The sequence below is a fragment of the Chroicocephalus ridibundus genome, chromosome 1, assembly GCF_963924245.1.
Source record: "Chroicocephalus ridibundus chromosome 1, bChrRid1.1, whole genome shotgun sequence".
NCBI classification, from domain to species: Eukaryota; Metazoa; Chordata; class Aves; order Charadriiformes; family Laridae; genus Chroicocephalus; species Chroicocephalus ridibundus.
The window spans coordinates 149374990-149389806 of NC_086284.1; the positions used below are offsets into that span (position 1 = coordinate 149374990).

The following is a 14817-nucleotide window of genomic DNA, read 5'->3' on the forward strand; positions in this document are numbered from 1 at the left end:
TAGAGTTATCCTGGAACTTATAGCAGAGCCAAGGGGCAGGGGCTGGCTTAATAACTTCCAGAACTTATCTGAACTCTTTGGATTACAGCTGATTTTTTCATGCTATCCCTCTTTTCACAATGCCAACAGAGATTTCAGCTACTGGAATATATTGCTGATGAGCCTGGACACTGCTCTTAAAGATCTGATTCGATATAACCAATATAAGTGTATTACATAATTTTCCTTTAAAAGATTTGCACACCTAAGGAAGCAACAGACTCTCAATATAAAGTGTTTTTAAAGAATAACAATAGAAGTTAATTATTTTATTTTATCGCATTCTCCATCAGAAATAGGTTTAAAAACGCTAAATATAAAATAGGAAAACAAAAGGAAAAATGGTGTGGAAAAGGAAAGGCAAAGGACGATTAATTGAAGAATATGGACAGAAAAGAAAAAATACTCTGCGCAAGATTTAAAAAAATATTATACTATAGCAGGATACGATTATGCAGAAATGACTCCAGTAATCTGTTCTTCACAGTCAGTCTGCTTTTGCGGAATGTTGAGAGCACTTTAGAAGCAGAAACACCAAAGTAACTCACTGCCAAGTCAGCTCAAGACTATTTCAAGACAGATATCAATCCCGTGACCAAAGAGCACAGACTGCAGTTACCACCTGTTTTCATGTATAAATTGTTATGTCAGCTCTATTCTGCTTCCTACAAACTATTTGATGCACTAAAGCAAACCAAACAAATAAGTCAAGTGTATTAAGTGATTGTCAAAAGTGACACTGGGATAACCTAAGCAATGAACAGATCAATGATTATTATTTAAAGGTGCACTAGTATCAGCTTTGTTTCCAAAGAAGTAAAGACCATAATTTTGCAATTTTCCAATCAATCAGGATAGTAACAGATAAAGTTAAGTAAAATGAAATTTAAGAAGACCATATACAAGAAAATTCAATATCTCAGCGATAGACAGATCTGATACAATTATGTGCTTCTCTGTAGAATATTTGTTATATGCAAAAGATCTCTTAATCTTCCAAGCAAAAGGAACTGGCTCCATTTTCCATACTCTGCTGTCTGTGGCTCAGAATATTTTTCTACTGCAAGACAGGCTGATGAACAGCTCAATAAAGGACAGTTTAGTACCTCTTTAGTAAAACCTGAATTATGTTCCTGTTCTCCATCATGCTTTAGTTGCACTATTTCTTCTCCAGGACTTCCATTATTTTGTTTCAAACTATTTTCTGTACTGGTGCTTTCTAATTCCTTCATGTTACTAGATACGGTATCATCCTTTTTTCGATTCTGTGGAAAAAAAATTACACACAGCCGTAGTCTTAAAGAAAGTTATCACAATTTCAGTTCTGAGTCTTGCGCTGTCCTCTGACTGTGGTAAACCTTAAGCATACCACATTGCAATAAGGAAAATGGAAATTGTTAAGGACTTAAAATTTTCTCATTTTTTTTACCTTTCAAAACAGTTCAGCCTTTCTAATAGTTTTTTTTTTCCTCAGTAAGATAATTGCACCTTCTGCGTCCCCTCCCCCAAACCTCCAGCATTTTTATTAGTCAACTTTATCTTCTGAAATTCCATTCACATTTAGCTCAGTCACACATAGGCTTAAGAGCATTCTTACTTGCATTCGTAACCACTGATGGTTTTTTTTTTTAATATAGCTTTTCCTGGTTAAAAAAAAAAAGATGGATAAAAATCTGCTTTCAGTACAAAATTCACAGTGCACCTGCGTACACTTTGTCCAATTATCTTGGGTATCTTCCAAGCCTACACTGTTAACTGGTTTAACAGAGGACAACACAGCATCTGATAATGGCAGAAGATATTACTTATTCCTTAAGAAAAAGAATAAATCAATTGCAGAGAGAATAATTTGATATAAAAATTTCGACAAAGGATGGTAGAGATGACTTAAGATTGTGAACTGCAAACATTATGTTGGCAAAGTAGCAAACTGAACTGAAATGAGGTTCATATACGTCTTCCCAAACTAAGTACAAGAGCAGAGAGAAACAAAAGCTATGCGAGTAATAAATCCTGTGTCTGAATTCCTGTGATTTAGCACATGCACTCTATGAAGAGGAAATTCCATGTAAGCCAGTTCACAAATCAACCTCTCTACTTTCCTAACTAAACTGCGTGCCTGTATCATACACTTGTCCCAAACAATAATAATTGTGAAGCAACTTCCTCTTCTATTTTGGTAATCACTTAAAAATTACACAGCAGGCTGTTTATAAATTCCCTTTTTTCCTCCAATTCTTAAAAAAAAACAAACTCCAGTTGAAAAGACTTCCAGTGGTTAATGCCATTGCACCATTTTGCTGTATGAAAATCAACAGGCATAGAAACTATGCTTTTAAAAATAAGAGCTATTGCTACAGTGTAATACCTCATCTTGGGGCTTTTTGGCCAAATCACATTCTGGAAGGATTAAAGTTGTGATAGAAAAAATGACTTTTTAGCATAGACTACTAGCTAAATACTCAATTCAGACACATTCTCGCTTATTCTATACATTTCTTCTCTCATCCACGTAGCACTGATTTCACACAGGAGACTGAAGAACATGCTGACGTGAACAAAACTCCTTTGAGTTCTGTATAGCAAGAAGTGCTGGCACAGAGGATTTGGCCCCTTCCCCCTCTCTGCTCCCAATGTGCTGGCTACTCAGGAATGACACGTACATGGACTGCAGATTCCTCACCTTGAGGTATGAAACAATGCCATAGGAAAGTGGTAAAGCTCAAACGCCCCTGTAAAAACTCCAAAAAGAAACATCTGCAAAGCTTTGCTTTGCACGTCCTCTTCTTGAGAAAGGCGGTGTTAATCACAAAAATATTTGTACGACCCCCCCTTCATATATAGCATTCATGATGTCATCCCAAATACAGATGCTCTAATGCAAAGGAAAACTTGAATTCAGTGCCTTCTGGGGATCCAGTGTTGTTGAAGGAAAAGTAACTTTTGTATAGCTCTGAAGGCAGTTTAGCATTTTTAGTCAAAAAAAAACCCAACGAAAACAACACCTAAAAATTTTTTGGAAATACATGATGTCTTAACAGTGCAATACATTTAAGGTGGTTTTGGAAAATCCCATGTTAAAATGCGTAAGAAACATAAAAGGCGGTAGGTCCACATTGGTGTAAAAAAAAAAAAAAAAAATCAAAAAACAATCAAAACCCAGCGTGGTCTGAGGAAAAAAGTATGCCAGAAGATTTAAAAGAAAATATAAAACCCCATGAAGCTACTGAAAAAGAAAACTAATTATTTGCATTTGGAAAGTAGTAGGCAGTCTAACATCCACTACTGTGAATCTATTTGATTTTTTTTCTCCTGAAGTGGTGTGACATTTTTTGCTTGTTAGTTGGGTTTTGTGTTTGTTTGGGTTTTTTTTTGGTTTGTTTGGTTTGGTTTTTTTTTTAGATGTATATTCAGGATAGTATTTCCTGGTTAATGACAAGCAGTTACACCTTCCTCCTCTCTTCCCACCCTTAACCATTTAAAAAAACTCACTTCTTTGCCTTAACTGTTTGAGTGAAAACAAAAGCGAGGGGGTTCTACTTGTGTGTATTTATGGGCTCAAAAACCACAGCAGAAGAGCATCAGTTAAGAGCTATCATCATAAATACACACTCCTACCTAAAAATGTTACAGATGTTTGAATGTATTACATGGCAGAAAAATCTTCATAATTTATACATCGATGGAATCATGATTCTCCCTGACACTGCTTTTAGTCACAAAGCTTGCAATCTCATGCTGTTTGCTCAATTTGACAAAAAAACCCCGTCAACAAACATCACAATGCATAATGAAACATATGTAGATTTGAACCATTTATTTTCCAAAAAGACAAAGTGACTTCTACCACGATTAGGTATAAGCATGAAGATTGTCTTATCCCTTTCTATTGTGTCTGGCAGAGAACTGTGACTGTCACTCTATACAAGCAGTCTCAAATAGACACCTACAGGATCATGTGATTTTGGAAAAAAAACCCCAACAATTTTGTAACTTTTTTTTTTTTAATTAGACACTGTAAAGTTTTTGAATACCGTGGGACCCACCTGTGCCAATTTGAATGGATTATCTCTGACAAGCGACAGAGTCTGTGAAGGAGATTGGTCTGAAACGCCAATAATATTGAGTCCTTTTCTCTTCTCTCTCAGGCAAGCTTGTTGGTGTCTCTTTATTCTTTCCATCTGCTCCTCCACAGTCATTCGAGGCCGTGTGCTTTCTGCAAGACACAGCTGCTCCACTGCACTTCTTGGTCTTTCCTTAAATGGAACAATATATATATATATTTGTTTTAACAAAGCAAGATTCTGAACTGTTTAGCTTGCCAGAAAAAATCACCTAATAAGTCACTAAAAAGCAGAAAAATAGTGGGCAAGTAAAGATCTCATATATGTGAAGAAACTACAGGAACAAACTATTAATAAATGAACACTGAAACTGAAAATAAAAGGAATAAAAGGAAAGAATAATTTGCTTTTTTGAACAGTGACATTACCACCATCAATGACAAACATGAATAGAACAGGTAGGTGCTCTCTTAAAGCCATGCTGTCAAGTTGAAACAATCTACCAGATGTTAAATGACAGGCAAACACAAGTTACTTGACTGAGACAGAAACATAATCGAAATGTAATGATCCAGGACATTTATACCTGTTGATCTAACAGTGATTTCTGTCTTTTTATTTCAAGAGAAACTACAGCTGGACATCATTTAACACCAAGTGCAGGCTGAGACAAAGTTAATTTACCGCCACTTAAAAAATCTGTAATTCTAAGCATTATATTATTCCCAAAATAACAACCATCACTTTACCTATGCTGTTCTTGACATTCACTGATTTTCGGATAGATCTGTACTTTGTATGACAGAAAAAATTTTACTTTGGGCTAATCAGCTGCATTCAGTACATTCACAGTAACTGATTTCACTTCTGAAAAGCGGTATTCTTTTTCCAGCCAACATCCCAAGACTTTCTCCTCTCCCATTTCTCCTATAACTTCTCCTCGTCTATTCATCCTGTAACTACGGCAAAAGTTTTCCTCCCTTCTGCATGAACTGCACGTAAACACCTGTCTTCAACCCAGAGACTACAGGACATTCTAAACTGAAATTCCAGGCTTATTACCCACATGTTGCTTACTGTATCCTTATTTTCTGGCTGCTTTAGGTATTTACCAAATCATCGTTGTAATGAAAAAAAAAAAAGCCAGTATTTGTTATACAATGGCTGTTAAACTTCCCCAGAAGCCAAACACAAGGCCTTCGAAGTTTTAACCCAAGATGCTTCATGTCCTTTCAACTCAAACCTGAACTTCAGCAGCTGAGTAGATTTATCATTACCATTTAGCTCTTGCCCAGTTTGAGTGTCTCTATGCAGTTTAACGAACACAACCTTTATAATTTTGTCATTCTCTCTACAGCTGTCTCCTTTAACTTAGTATATTTTATTTTTATAACAGTGAACTTTTTTGTAAAGAAAATTAAAAAGATGACTCCAACTTTTGAAGCAACTACAGAAATTAAACTTAGAAATGAACACATCGTTATCCATCAATGCTCTAAGTTTTGTTTAAAGTACCGTTCTTAGATCTATCTTCTTATTCTTCCTCAAAGTGACGTAAGATGCTATTGTTGAAGACTCTGGCGTTGGCGATTTGGTTCTGGGTGGTACAACTCCCACAGGAAAATGTGAACCTGAGACACAGTAAAGCGATATTCTAAGTGCTATGCAAAACATTGCCAAAACTTTTTTTTTCTAGAAAATACGTACTGTCAGCCTCGAAAACTATTCTTCAAAAGACAGCAAAGACCTTAATGCCTAATTATTCACCTCTGTTAAGGTACGCAGGCAGATGACTTTCTGCATGGGAAACTACTGCACAGAGCACAAAAAATTGCTGGACATAAAAATATAAACATAAAAAAATTTGCCTGTGAGAAACAGACACAAGTTAGATAGCACCGTGTGGAATGGCTAGATTTCAAAGATGGTTGAAGGAGAATTACGTGAAAGATGGCCAAACTTCACAGGCAATCGGACGGCAGTACTGGGAACTTTTTGCGGAATGGAGTTTGCACGGCCAGCAGAGTGCTGAGGCATCAGTGCTACCACTTAAGGCCAAGCTTACCTAGGTAATGCTTCGAAGATACAAAATTTAGCAAAAGTGGGACCAAAAAACAAAAAGTAATTATGGGTGGGTTTTTACTTAGGAGCAAACAAAGGCCGTGAAAGTGATGGGGCAAGGCGGATGGGAAAGAACAGGCATGGAATAACAGAGAGGAGGGGGAATATGAGGGACGAGCTTTGCATAAACAAGACGTTTGTCAGTATGCTCGTCTGAGCAAGCCCCGTGCCTTAGCATTGCAGCCTGTCCTATCTTCTTATTAAACTTTGTTCTTAAGTATTTTCCATGTGAGTACGCTTTCCCTTCTGCATCTGTAAGAGACGCTAGTGATCTTCAAGCCAGGTTCACTTGCCAGTAGCAGACAACTACAGAAAGATCATACATAGGTCTGGGGGTCAAAGACGGGAAAGACTGCAGGTCTGTGGGTCGGCTACCAGAGGGACCAGAAGTCTGGACCTGCTACCAGGGGGAACCTTTTGTCTGTGAGATGCTAACGAACTTAAGACAAGACTAGATGGAAAGAAGAACACAAGGTGCGGGTGCCAGCTGTCCAAGAGACCTTAGGTCTAGGATTCAGATACTGGAGGGGCCAGAGGTACTGAGAGTTGACTGATGGAGACACCGCAGGTCTGTCCAGTTCTTGGATGAACTCATTTGTGTGTGCACACACGTGTGCTCATGTCTGTATGCGTATGAGATCAGTTAGCAAGCTTTGAGCTCGCTTAGCTGGTGAGTGAGAACAGGATCATGCCATTTGTGTTGCTTCACCTTCATGTGAGCGCTGGTCTTGTTTGTGCGGTGCCCGTAACAGCACTGGTCTGAAACCTGTTGGCATCATCTGGTGTGGTTAGCTGTGCCTATGCTTGTGGGACCATGTCCTCAGCCTTGGAGCTCACTGCATTTTAGGGACAGGGAACTCGTAAAAATATCCACCACTAGCTTTTCTACTTAGAGAAACCCTGCCAAAATGTAATTAAGCTGGTAGAAAAGTGAAGCGAGTTAAAACTTAACAAAACATACAGATATTATTTAATAACACATGCTGCATTTTTGCTTCTTGATACACGCGGGAAATCAAACTATTACAAATATTGTTTCCTCACTGATTTTGCCTAAAAATAGATATAACGTCTTCTTTGATAGCCAAATTATCTCTCCTTGTTTTTCCTGAAGCTGCACAGATTTCAGAGGATGTACTGACTTGGTGAAGGCTCAACTCTTTCTCCAAATTGTTTGATAGGCTGACAAAACAGTCTGGAGGTATTTGAATGCCAAATCCATCATTCAAAACAAAAACTATAAAGCAACAGTTTGGGTCTCCTTTAGATGTAAAAAGGATGAAACACAGTAGAAGTCCATTTTCCCTTTGTGTCACCTTTATGTACCACTCGGGCCATAAATATTCCTTTGCTTGCAGACAGCTGTAAGGGATACCGAATACAGTCCTATTAAAACTTTTCTCTTTGATTGTTGACATTTGAAAAGAGGGAAATGGCTGACAGAAGAAGCATGAGAAGCGTCTAGTACAGTAACCTGCACAATGAACTAGAAAAACAACTTTTAAATTTCCCCCCAAATTGACAGATTTTTAGAACCACCCTTAATAGGAAACAATGTCATTTAAGTATGACTTCTTAAAACGGCAAGAAAGAATAATTGCAGAGATGAGCTGCCTTTGAGTTTCTTTCCTTTTCAGCGTATAAACTGTTAAGATAGAATGTCATAAAAATGTTTGTTGAAACAGCATATAGTTGTAATAGCATATGCACTATAAGAAACAAACAGGAATGGTTATATTTTTCCTACTGCATGGGAATTGTTATTACAAGTGAATACATAGAACAAGAAATATCTGTTAGAAAATTCACATGCTCAAAAGCGTGGACCGCATGATAAAACACAGCTATGATAAACTCACTTCACACTGTTCAGGAAGATAAAAAGCCTCTTGCTGCTTGCTACCACAGCAACTATTCTCCACCCCAACCCCAAATATTATTTATATTAGAAGAATTTGTATTATTGCTTTGCCTTACTGAGGACTGCTTTTTCAACAAAATGGACGTAATAAAATTATTTCTGTCTTTACAGAAGAAGACAGAAAGCAGACTGGGGTGCTCAAAAAGTATGGGTTTGCTTCATATAATCAGTGCAGCCTTTCTTATATTGTCCTGACAATTGTTTTCCCTCTTGTCACAGATTACTATAAACAATCTGGAACACCAAAGGTCAATAAAACCTGTATATGAACATTATACCTCAGGAAATACCATAGCGAATCTGAACTGACTAATGGTCTGTTAATTATATCATCTATCATAGGGCCATTCGCATTGTTTACGCCTGAACTATACGCTAACCTTAGTTTTAAAAACCTCCATTACCATTCTGATGAAAATAATACCCTTATACGATCATAGTTCTTGGTTGAATGCTGGTACTGTTGCACCAGCCTGCTACGTACGCCTTAGTCAAACTACCAGAACAGAAGGCAGTGATCTTGCTGGCACTGGAAACGCCAACCATTAGTAGAAAAATGGATAAGTTTAGTTAATTTTTCTAAAAGCTCTTAATATGGTTTTTGGGAGGTGCTCAAACTGCTTTTCCTGAAGTCACCTTTAACAAACTATTCTGTGTGTTTTAACAAACAGAATTGAGAAGCACTTCCTGGTAAAAGACTCTACCAAGCAATTAGCAGCTTTTATGGAAGCTAGATGAAGAGAAGAATCTAAAGCATTTAGCAATTGCAAAGACCTTCATTGTCTGTACGCTCCAAGGTCATGATCATTATTCCTATTCTATCAGAGGACAGAAGGCAATTCAACAATTACAAGATTAAAAAAAGAAAAAGACATTGTTTCCCTGCCTTATGAGAGCCTGAAAATTCTGTGGTGCTGCCTTTTTGGACGTTCCAGTGACATAACATCGGGAGCTTGATTCAAAAACTGAATAATTGTTCAAGGGCAAGAACATAAAATGGGTAATTGTTCAAGGGAATGGTGTGTGGGGAATGTGAGTGATGTGATTAGACATGGTGTCAATAAGGATTTCAGGGTTGTTGGTGAGTGTAATGTTTGATTTTTCTGCGGTGTAATTGACTGAAATCTTTCTCGTCATATAATTAAATCATTATTTTATCGTGGAAGTTGTTGCATCATATTAAAAAATGGGCAGGCTACAAAAATATGAATGATGAGACAGCTTCTATAACACAGTTAAAGCTTTGTATTCCCTGTGAAAAAGGCTGAAAGGTTGTAAACACCACGCCTGGGGACAAACCTTTAGCTGTAGATTCTGATTCTGAAATTTGTTCTGTTTTTTCTTCGCCATTAGACTCATCCACTTCTGCTACTGTAGTTAACTCCGGTTCACTCTTATAAAGCCTATAATCAGGACCCTGAGGAACAACAAGTTAGGAGGTAAATAAACAGGTATTTTTGTACAAGCATTTATGTCTTAAGACTCAAAACAGTTATTTTGTGATGACTCTGCTCTCAATTTAAGACAACGTTTCATTGTTCACATGCTATTGTAGCAGTATTCTTTGTAGTTAATTTGAGTAAAAACGTGCAGACTTTCAGAAATTACAGAAAAAAATTACCATAAAAATGTGGAGGTTTTTTTTTTTCTTTTAAATGATCTTCAGGAAAAAAAATTGTGTAAGGCTTCAGGAAAAACTGATTCTGAGCCTAGAGTTTTTTAAGAACTTGTGAGTAGAAGAATTTAATTTTCTGAAATTTACTCAGATACAGGCATTTAAGTCTTAAGACATTTTATATACGCACAGAATGTATGACAGGCAAATGCGAAGAGCAAATGATGGAGCTATAAATAAAACTAAGTAGCCAAAAGTAAAAACATAACACAAAAGTAGCCAGATGACCAAAAAAAAAAAAATTGTGACTGCACAAAGGCAGGGGGATGCTTCAAGAAGGATGTGGCAGTTTAAGCCACTTACACAGTAAGATCCATTTCTCTGATATCCTTGAACTTGGTGAATCTTCTTTTCTTCTGGCAGATGTACTGGGCCCCTGCTATAACAGAGCAAGGAGCTGCTATCACTGGGCAGAGGGGGGATTATGGGAGGATGCTCTGTAAAGTCATAGGACCGAGGGAGTGGAGGACGAGGTGGGACTACTTCCTCTTCCTAAAGATTGTAGAATAGTCACCTTATTTAGATGTGCACACCTGTTACAATTATTTATAACTTCAAAAGAAAAAATATATTACCATAGCTACACCAGCTATAGATTTTGGACTTAAAGGGACAATGTCACACTAAAAAATAACCCAAAAAGGCCAAGACAGCTTTATTTTCTTTGGGCTGCTTTCTTCTTTTGTTTGCTTTTTATTTTATTACTACCACCTAGGACGAGATACTTCAATAGTTTCATCATTCAGCTTATCAAGATTTTCAATTCTAACAACTGCACCTTCTGTTAGACACGTATGAATTCTCTGAATCATGCTTTTAAAAATTAAATTCAATATCTTTTTAAAGATTTGTATATAAATTAGACTTTTTTGAAAGTTCTGTAAGCCAGATGTATATTGCATAAGCTTTAGACAACCACGACAATGTCCCTTTAAAACTGTCACTTTTAGCCAGATTTTCAGAGGAACTGAACATTTGGGAGCTCCCACAGTTTCAGCTGTTCATGTGGGTGCTCTGGCCATCTGAGAACCAGGCTCAATATGCGAATAGACATAAAAAGCAATGATTTCTTCCCATGAAAAGTGTGGTGGGGAGAAAACAAATCCATAAATCAGGGTTTGTATTTCTAGGGTAAGAGTCTAGGGAGAGGGAAAGGTGAGAAATGGAAAAGAGAAACATACTGGTGAGAATATAATGACACAGAACAAATGAAAGTCTTAGAATTAATAGTGGAGATCTCAGTCTTTAAAACTAATTCATAAACAATATTTTCACAGAAACATACTGAATACCTACTTCAGACATCCTTAAAACAATTTATAATAATGCTCATTTTTATCATATGTATATTAGAAATTCAGTGATGCTAAAATGGTAAATATACTAAAACCATACCTCATTTTTATATTTAATAGCTGAAAATGTCCTTGATCCCATGATACCTGTTAGAGGGGAGGTGGAAAGGCACAGAAAGAAAGAGAAAAATTGTTTTCAATAAATAGCTTTTAAAATATGAACTATAACCTGTTGCTATCACACAACTACACAAACCATCAATTTAAAAAAAAAGATGATTGCTTTCTTCTTTTCTCAGCAATTGTACCATTTTTACAAACATACAGAAGCAACTATGGAGCTTATCCTTTAAAAATGTATATGATCCCATCTCACTTCCTATGAGATAAACCCAATCAGTTTACCTGCCTCTGAAGAGCTTCTTTGCTCTTTATGTTTACTTAAACCTTCCATGACATCTTGAATTCTCCACAGTTCCTTCTGGATCTGAGCACGCTGTATCCCTGCGGACTCAGTCTGCCAGTAAATAAACAGCACATATAGGCGATAAATTAGAATGCACTGCAAGCACAAAAAAAACCCCAGAAAACCTTTTTCTTTCTTTAGACTACACTGGATAGCCTTTCCCAGTGAAGGAAAATAAAATGCAGTAATGACAGAAACTCTCTTTTCCCATAAAAACGCAACATTCAAATGTTGCCAGAAACAAAAAGTGTAAAATTAAGCAATTTCATAATACGTCAGTTAATTTGACAGCAGTTTGCTAGTTCTATTCACTGAAGAACAGAATTGCATCTACCGCCTCCAAAGAAAATCCAAGCAAACTTTGCCCAGGAGATATATGCAACAAGAGAAAAGGAATTACCAGTTCTAACCTTAAAACAGGTGGAGATGAACATGGTGTTTTCCATACTAGTGTACAAACTGTGGGCCTATTTGCATTCACAGCCATGCGTGCTTTTGGATTGCGCAACGCAAATTTCTCAGCTCTCGGGCTCCCTTGTAATCTCCCTTTCATAGCCGCATAGAAAATCAATCCCTGGAGCAAACAGCCTTTAAATGCCTCCCAGCATGGACCACACCCATCTGCCTCGTCCAGATAATGTACGGATACGCGGCTGTGCGTCTCTGTGCGCGTCTCTCACAGAAAGATCTCCTTAGAAATTCAGAACTTACACTAACTGCCCAGTCCTCCACAGCGCAGCGAGCTAATCAGATACATGTCAAAACTCTTCATACGGAAGACCTGAAGCAATGCTTTAAATGTTTTTTATTGTAATTTCTTTTGAAAGAATGATTTAATTACATTTAAAATAGTCAGTTAAATGGAAGGATTTGTGTGAAGATTTAATATGACTGTCATAGCAATTAAGGCCTGAGAAAACTACCCCATCTTGGACACCATCACTGAAACAGAAAGAGGAGGCTTCCAGACATAGGAAAACCAGTGCTGTAGCTTGAAAAAAAAATAAAAAATAGGAAAAGCTGAAGACCTCCTCAGAACTTACGAACTTTTAATTTCTTTTTATACTTTGTAAGCTAATGCACCACGTGTCCCCCTTTTTTAATTTGTATAGTTTTTAAACAAAATCATAGAAAATGAAGGTGGCTTAAATGTACTTTAAGACCTATGCCACACCTGAATTTCTCCAAGCCGATCGAGTTGCTCCTGCATATGGTTCCTTGTTACAGTTACATCATACTCCAATTTATCATATTCTCTCCAAGCTCTTTCCAGTTCCTGAGCATATAACAAAAGCAAAGAATTATAAATGCACATTCAAGTAAAAATAACCCAGAAAGTATATTTATTTTTCTTTATTCAGTGGCATGAAACTTCAGGAAGTTATGCATAAATAGATATCAGCAATAAATAAATATGTATTTTAGAGAATGCAATGTTTAAATAGCTTTTTGACTTTCTAATGATACTGAATGGGATTCAAACAAACAGCATTTTGTCTTTTCGCAAACTGAAAAGATAGGCAAGGGCAAAATCTTCAGAATATGTCTTTGTAGTCAGCAGGCACGTGGGTCTTAAGCTGTCCTTCCGCTGAGGCAGAAACCCCACAAAAATGGATGCAAACCTGTCTCTTTTATCACACAGAATACATATGTGTGAGTGCCCGGCGTGTGCGTGTATACGCAATGCATTACGCAAGACAAATGTAAGTCGTCCAACCCTGCCTGTGAGGTTACCAGGGAACGCCCCAGGCCTGCTCACGCACCATTATTTTACATATCTGAAACTACACCCGCCAGAAGGGAAAAGGTGCAGAAAGAAAATCTTCTTTGAGGTCGGCTCTACCATCTCCCTTTTTAAGCCTACATCAAGCAGTTCACACAATTTCGCACAGATTAAAAAGTTAATGAGGGAAAGTATATCTTGAGGATTTCCTTTCCCCTGATTCCCTTTTCCTTGTCCAACCAATCCCTTTTATAACATAGTCTAACGTTCAGACTAAAACCACTATTTCAGGGCCTACTCCACGTCAATGTCACCACAGCAAACTACTGGAATTTGAAACAAATACCTTTTTGGATATATAGACACACACATATGTGTAATAGGCAAAAATGCTTCTTTCCTTTGTCATTTCAATGTAGAAACGATCACGAAGTGGAAAAGGACAGTAAATAGCAATTCCCTTCCTTTCCTTTGTGTTTCTTTTTTTTAAAGGTTTTTGAACGTGCATAACTGGAAAGATCTTTTAAATTTAATGGCCCATTATTAAGAGAGACCATGACAGTATAATCTTTTCTTCTTTTCATCCTGCAGCTGCTTTTGCTTAAAGTAAGTCTGGTTGAATAGCTGATAAAGTTTGTGCTTGCTACTATTTTCCCATCACATAAAATAGCTTATTTGCATTATTTACTTCTTCTGTAATCAATTTTTCGTATTATAAAGGTGAAAATTACCACACTGACTGAAGTCAGTATGCACTCATTCCTGGCCAAAAATAAAATTAAAGAAAGACTACTCAATGAATATAGTAAGAAGAAAAAAAAAAAAAAAAAAATCACTTTTCCACTGCCTTTGACAAAAATACAAGCAGGTAAAAGACAACTGGGTTTTGTTGGAATGTCATGAAAAATAACCAAAGACAACCCAATTAAGAATATGAACATGAAGATAACTGTTTAACGCTTCATTGAGTTTTACTGGCACGAATATATTACTTACCGCAGTAGCTCGTGATACTTCTCGACAAGTGCTAAGTAGTCCGTTCTGCAAGTCATCTCTCTGTAAGACTACATTTTGTATGGCTGCGGGATTATCTGCATTCATTTCTATCTCCTGACTTGCTGATAGCAAAGCTTGCTCAAGCGTGTACTATTATAATAAAAAGAATTATTTTTAATGTTCTGCATCATTGGGCTGATTTTCATTTTATTTCAGTTACCAATGTTCTGATAATAAGCATGTAAAATAACATCCACTTTAGGTAATAAATACAATTGTCCTACTTTCTCCTTGTGTAGCTGTTGAAGCTTCTCCTCCAGCGCTTGTACGACTTTATCTTGTTCACATAAACGGCTAAGTTTAGCCTAATATATAACAGAAAATGATCACAATTAGGATTTAATTTTTAACATCTTCAGCAATCAAAGTATAACTTGATCAAATCATTACAAAAATCTCTATAAAATTTTATTATCACAAATATGAATTCCAAAAGTCCGAAGGTATCAGTGTTTTT

At 36.8% G+C, this 14817-nt stretch overlaps 1 protein-coding gene across 21 annotated transcripts in view; it reads right to left on the reverse strand.

Moving 5' to 3' along the window:
• Window positions 1-14817, reverse strand: part of PLEKHA5 (pleckstrin homology domain containing A5) — a 182775-nt gene that overhangs the window by 8956 nt on the left and 159002 nt on the right. For 12 of the 21 annotated variants that reach the window (XM_063358484.1, XM_063358562.1, XM_063358451.1 and 9 more), the window contains 10 exons: window positions 14585-14665; window positions 14301-14450; window positions 12756-12857; window positions 11521-11632; window positions 11216-11262; window positions 10124-10312; window positions 9445-9562; window positions 5619-5734; window positions 4086-4295; window positions 1146-1304 (listed from right to left, as the gene is read on the reverse strand). In XM_063358484.1, the coding sequence (XP_063214554.1) occupies window positions 1146-1304; window positions 4086-4295; window positions 5619-5734; window positions 9445-9562; window positions 10124-10312; window positions 11216-11262; window positions 11521-11632; window positions 12756-12857; window positions 14301-14450; window positions 14585-14665 (1284 nt within the window). The remainder of the gene's footprint in view (window positions 1-1145; window positions 1305-4085; window positions 4296-5618; window positions 5735-9444; window positions 9563-10123; window positions 10313-11215; window positions 11263-11520; window positions 11633-12755; window positions 12858-14300; window positions 14451-14584; window positions 14666-14817) is intronic. The other 9 variants (XM_063358518.1, XM_063358580.1, XM_063358501.1 and 6 more) reach the window with 1 other exon arrangement.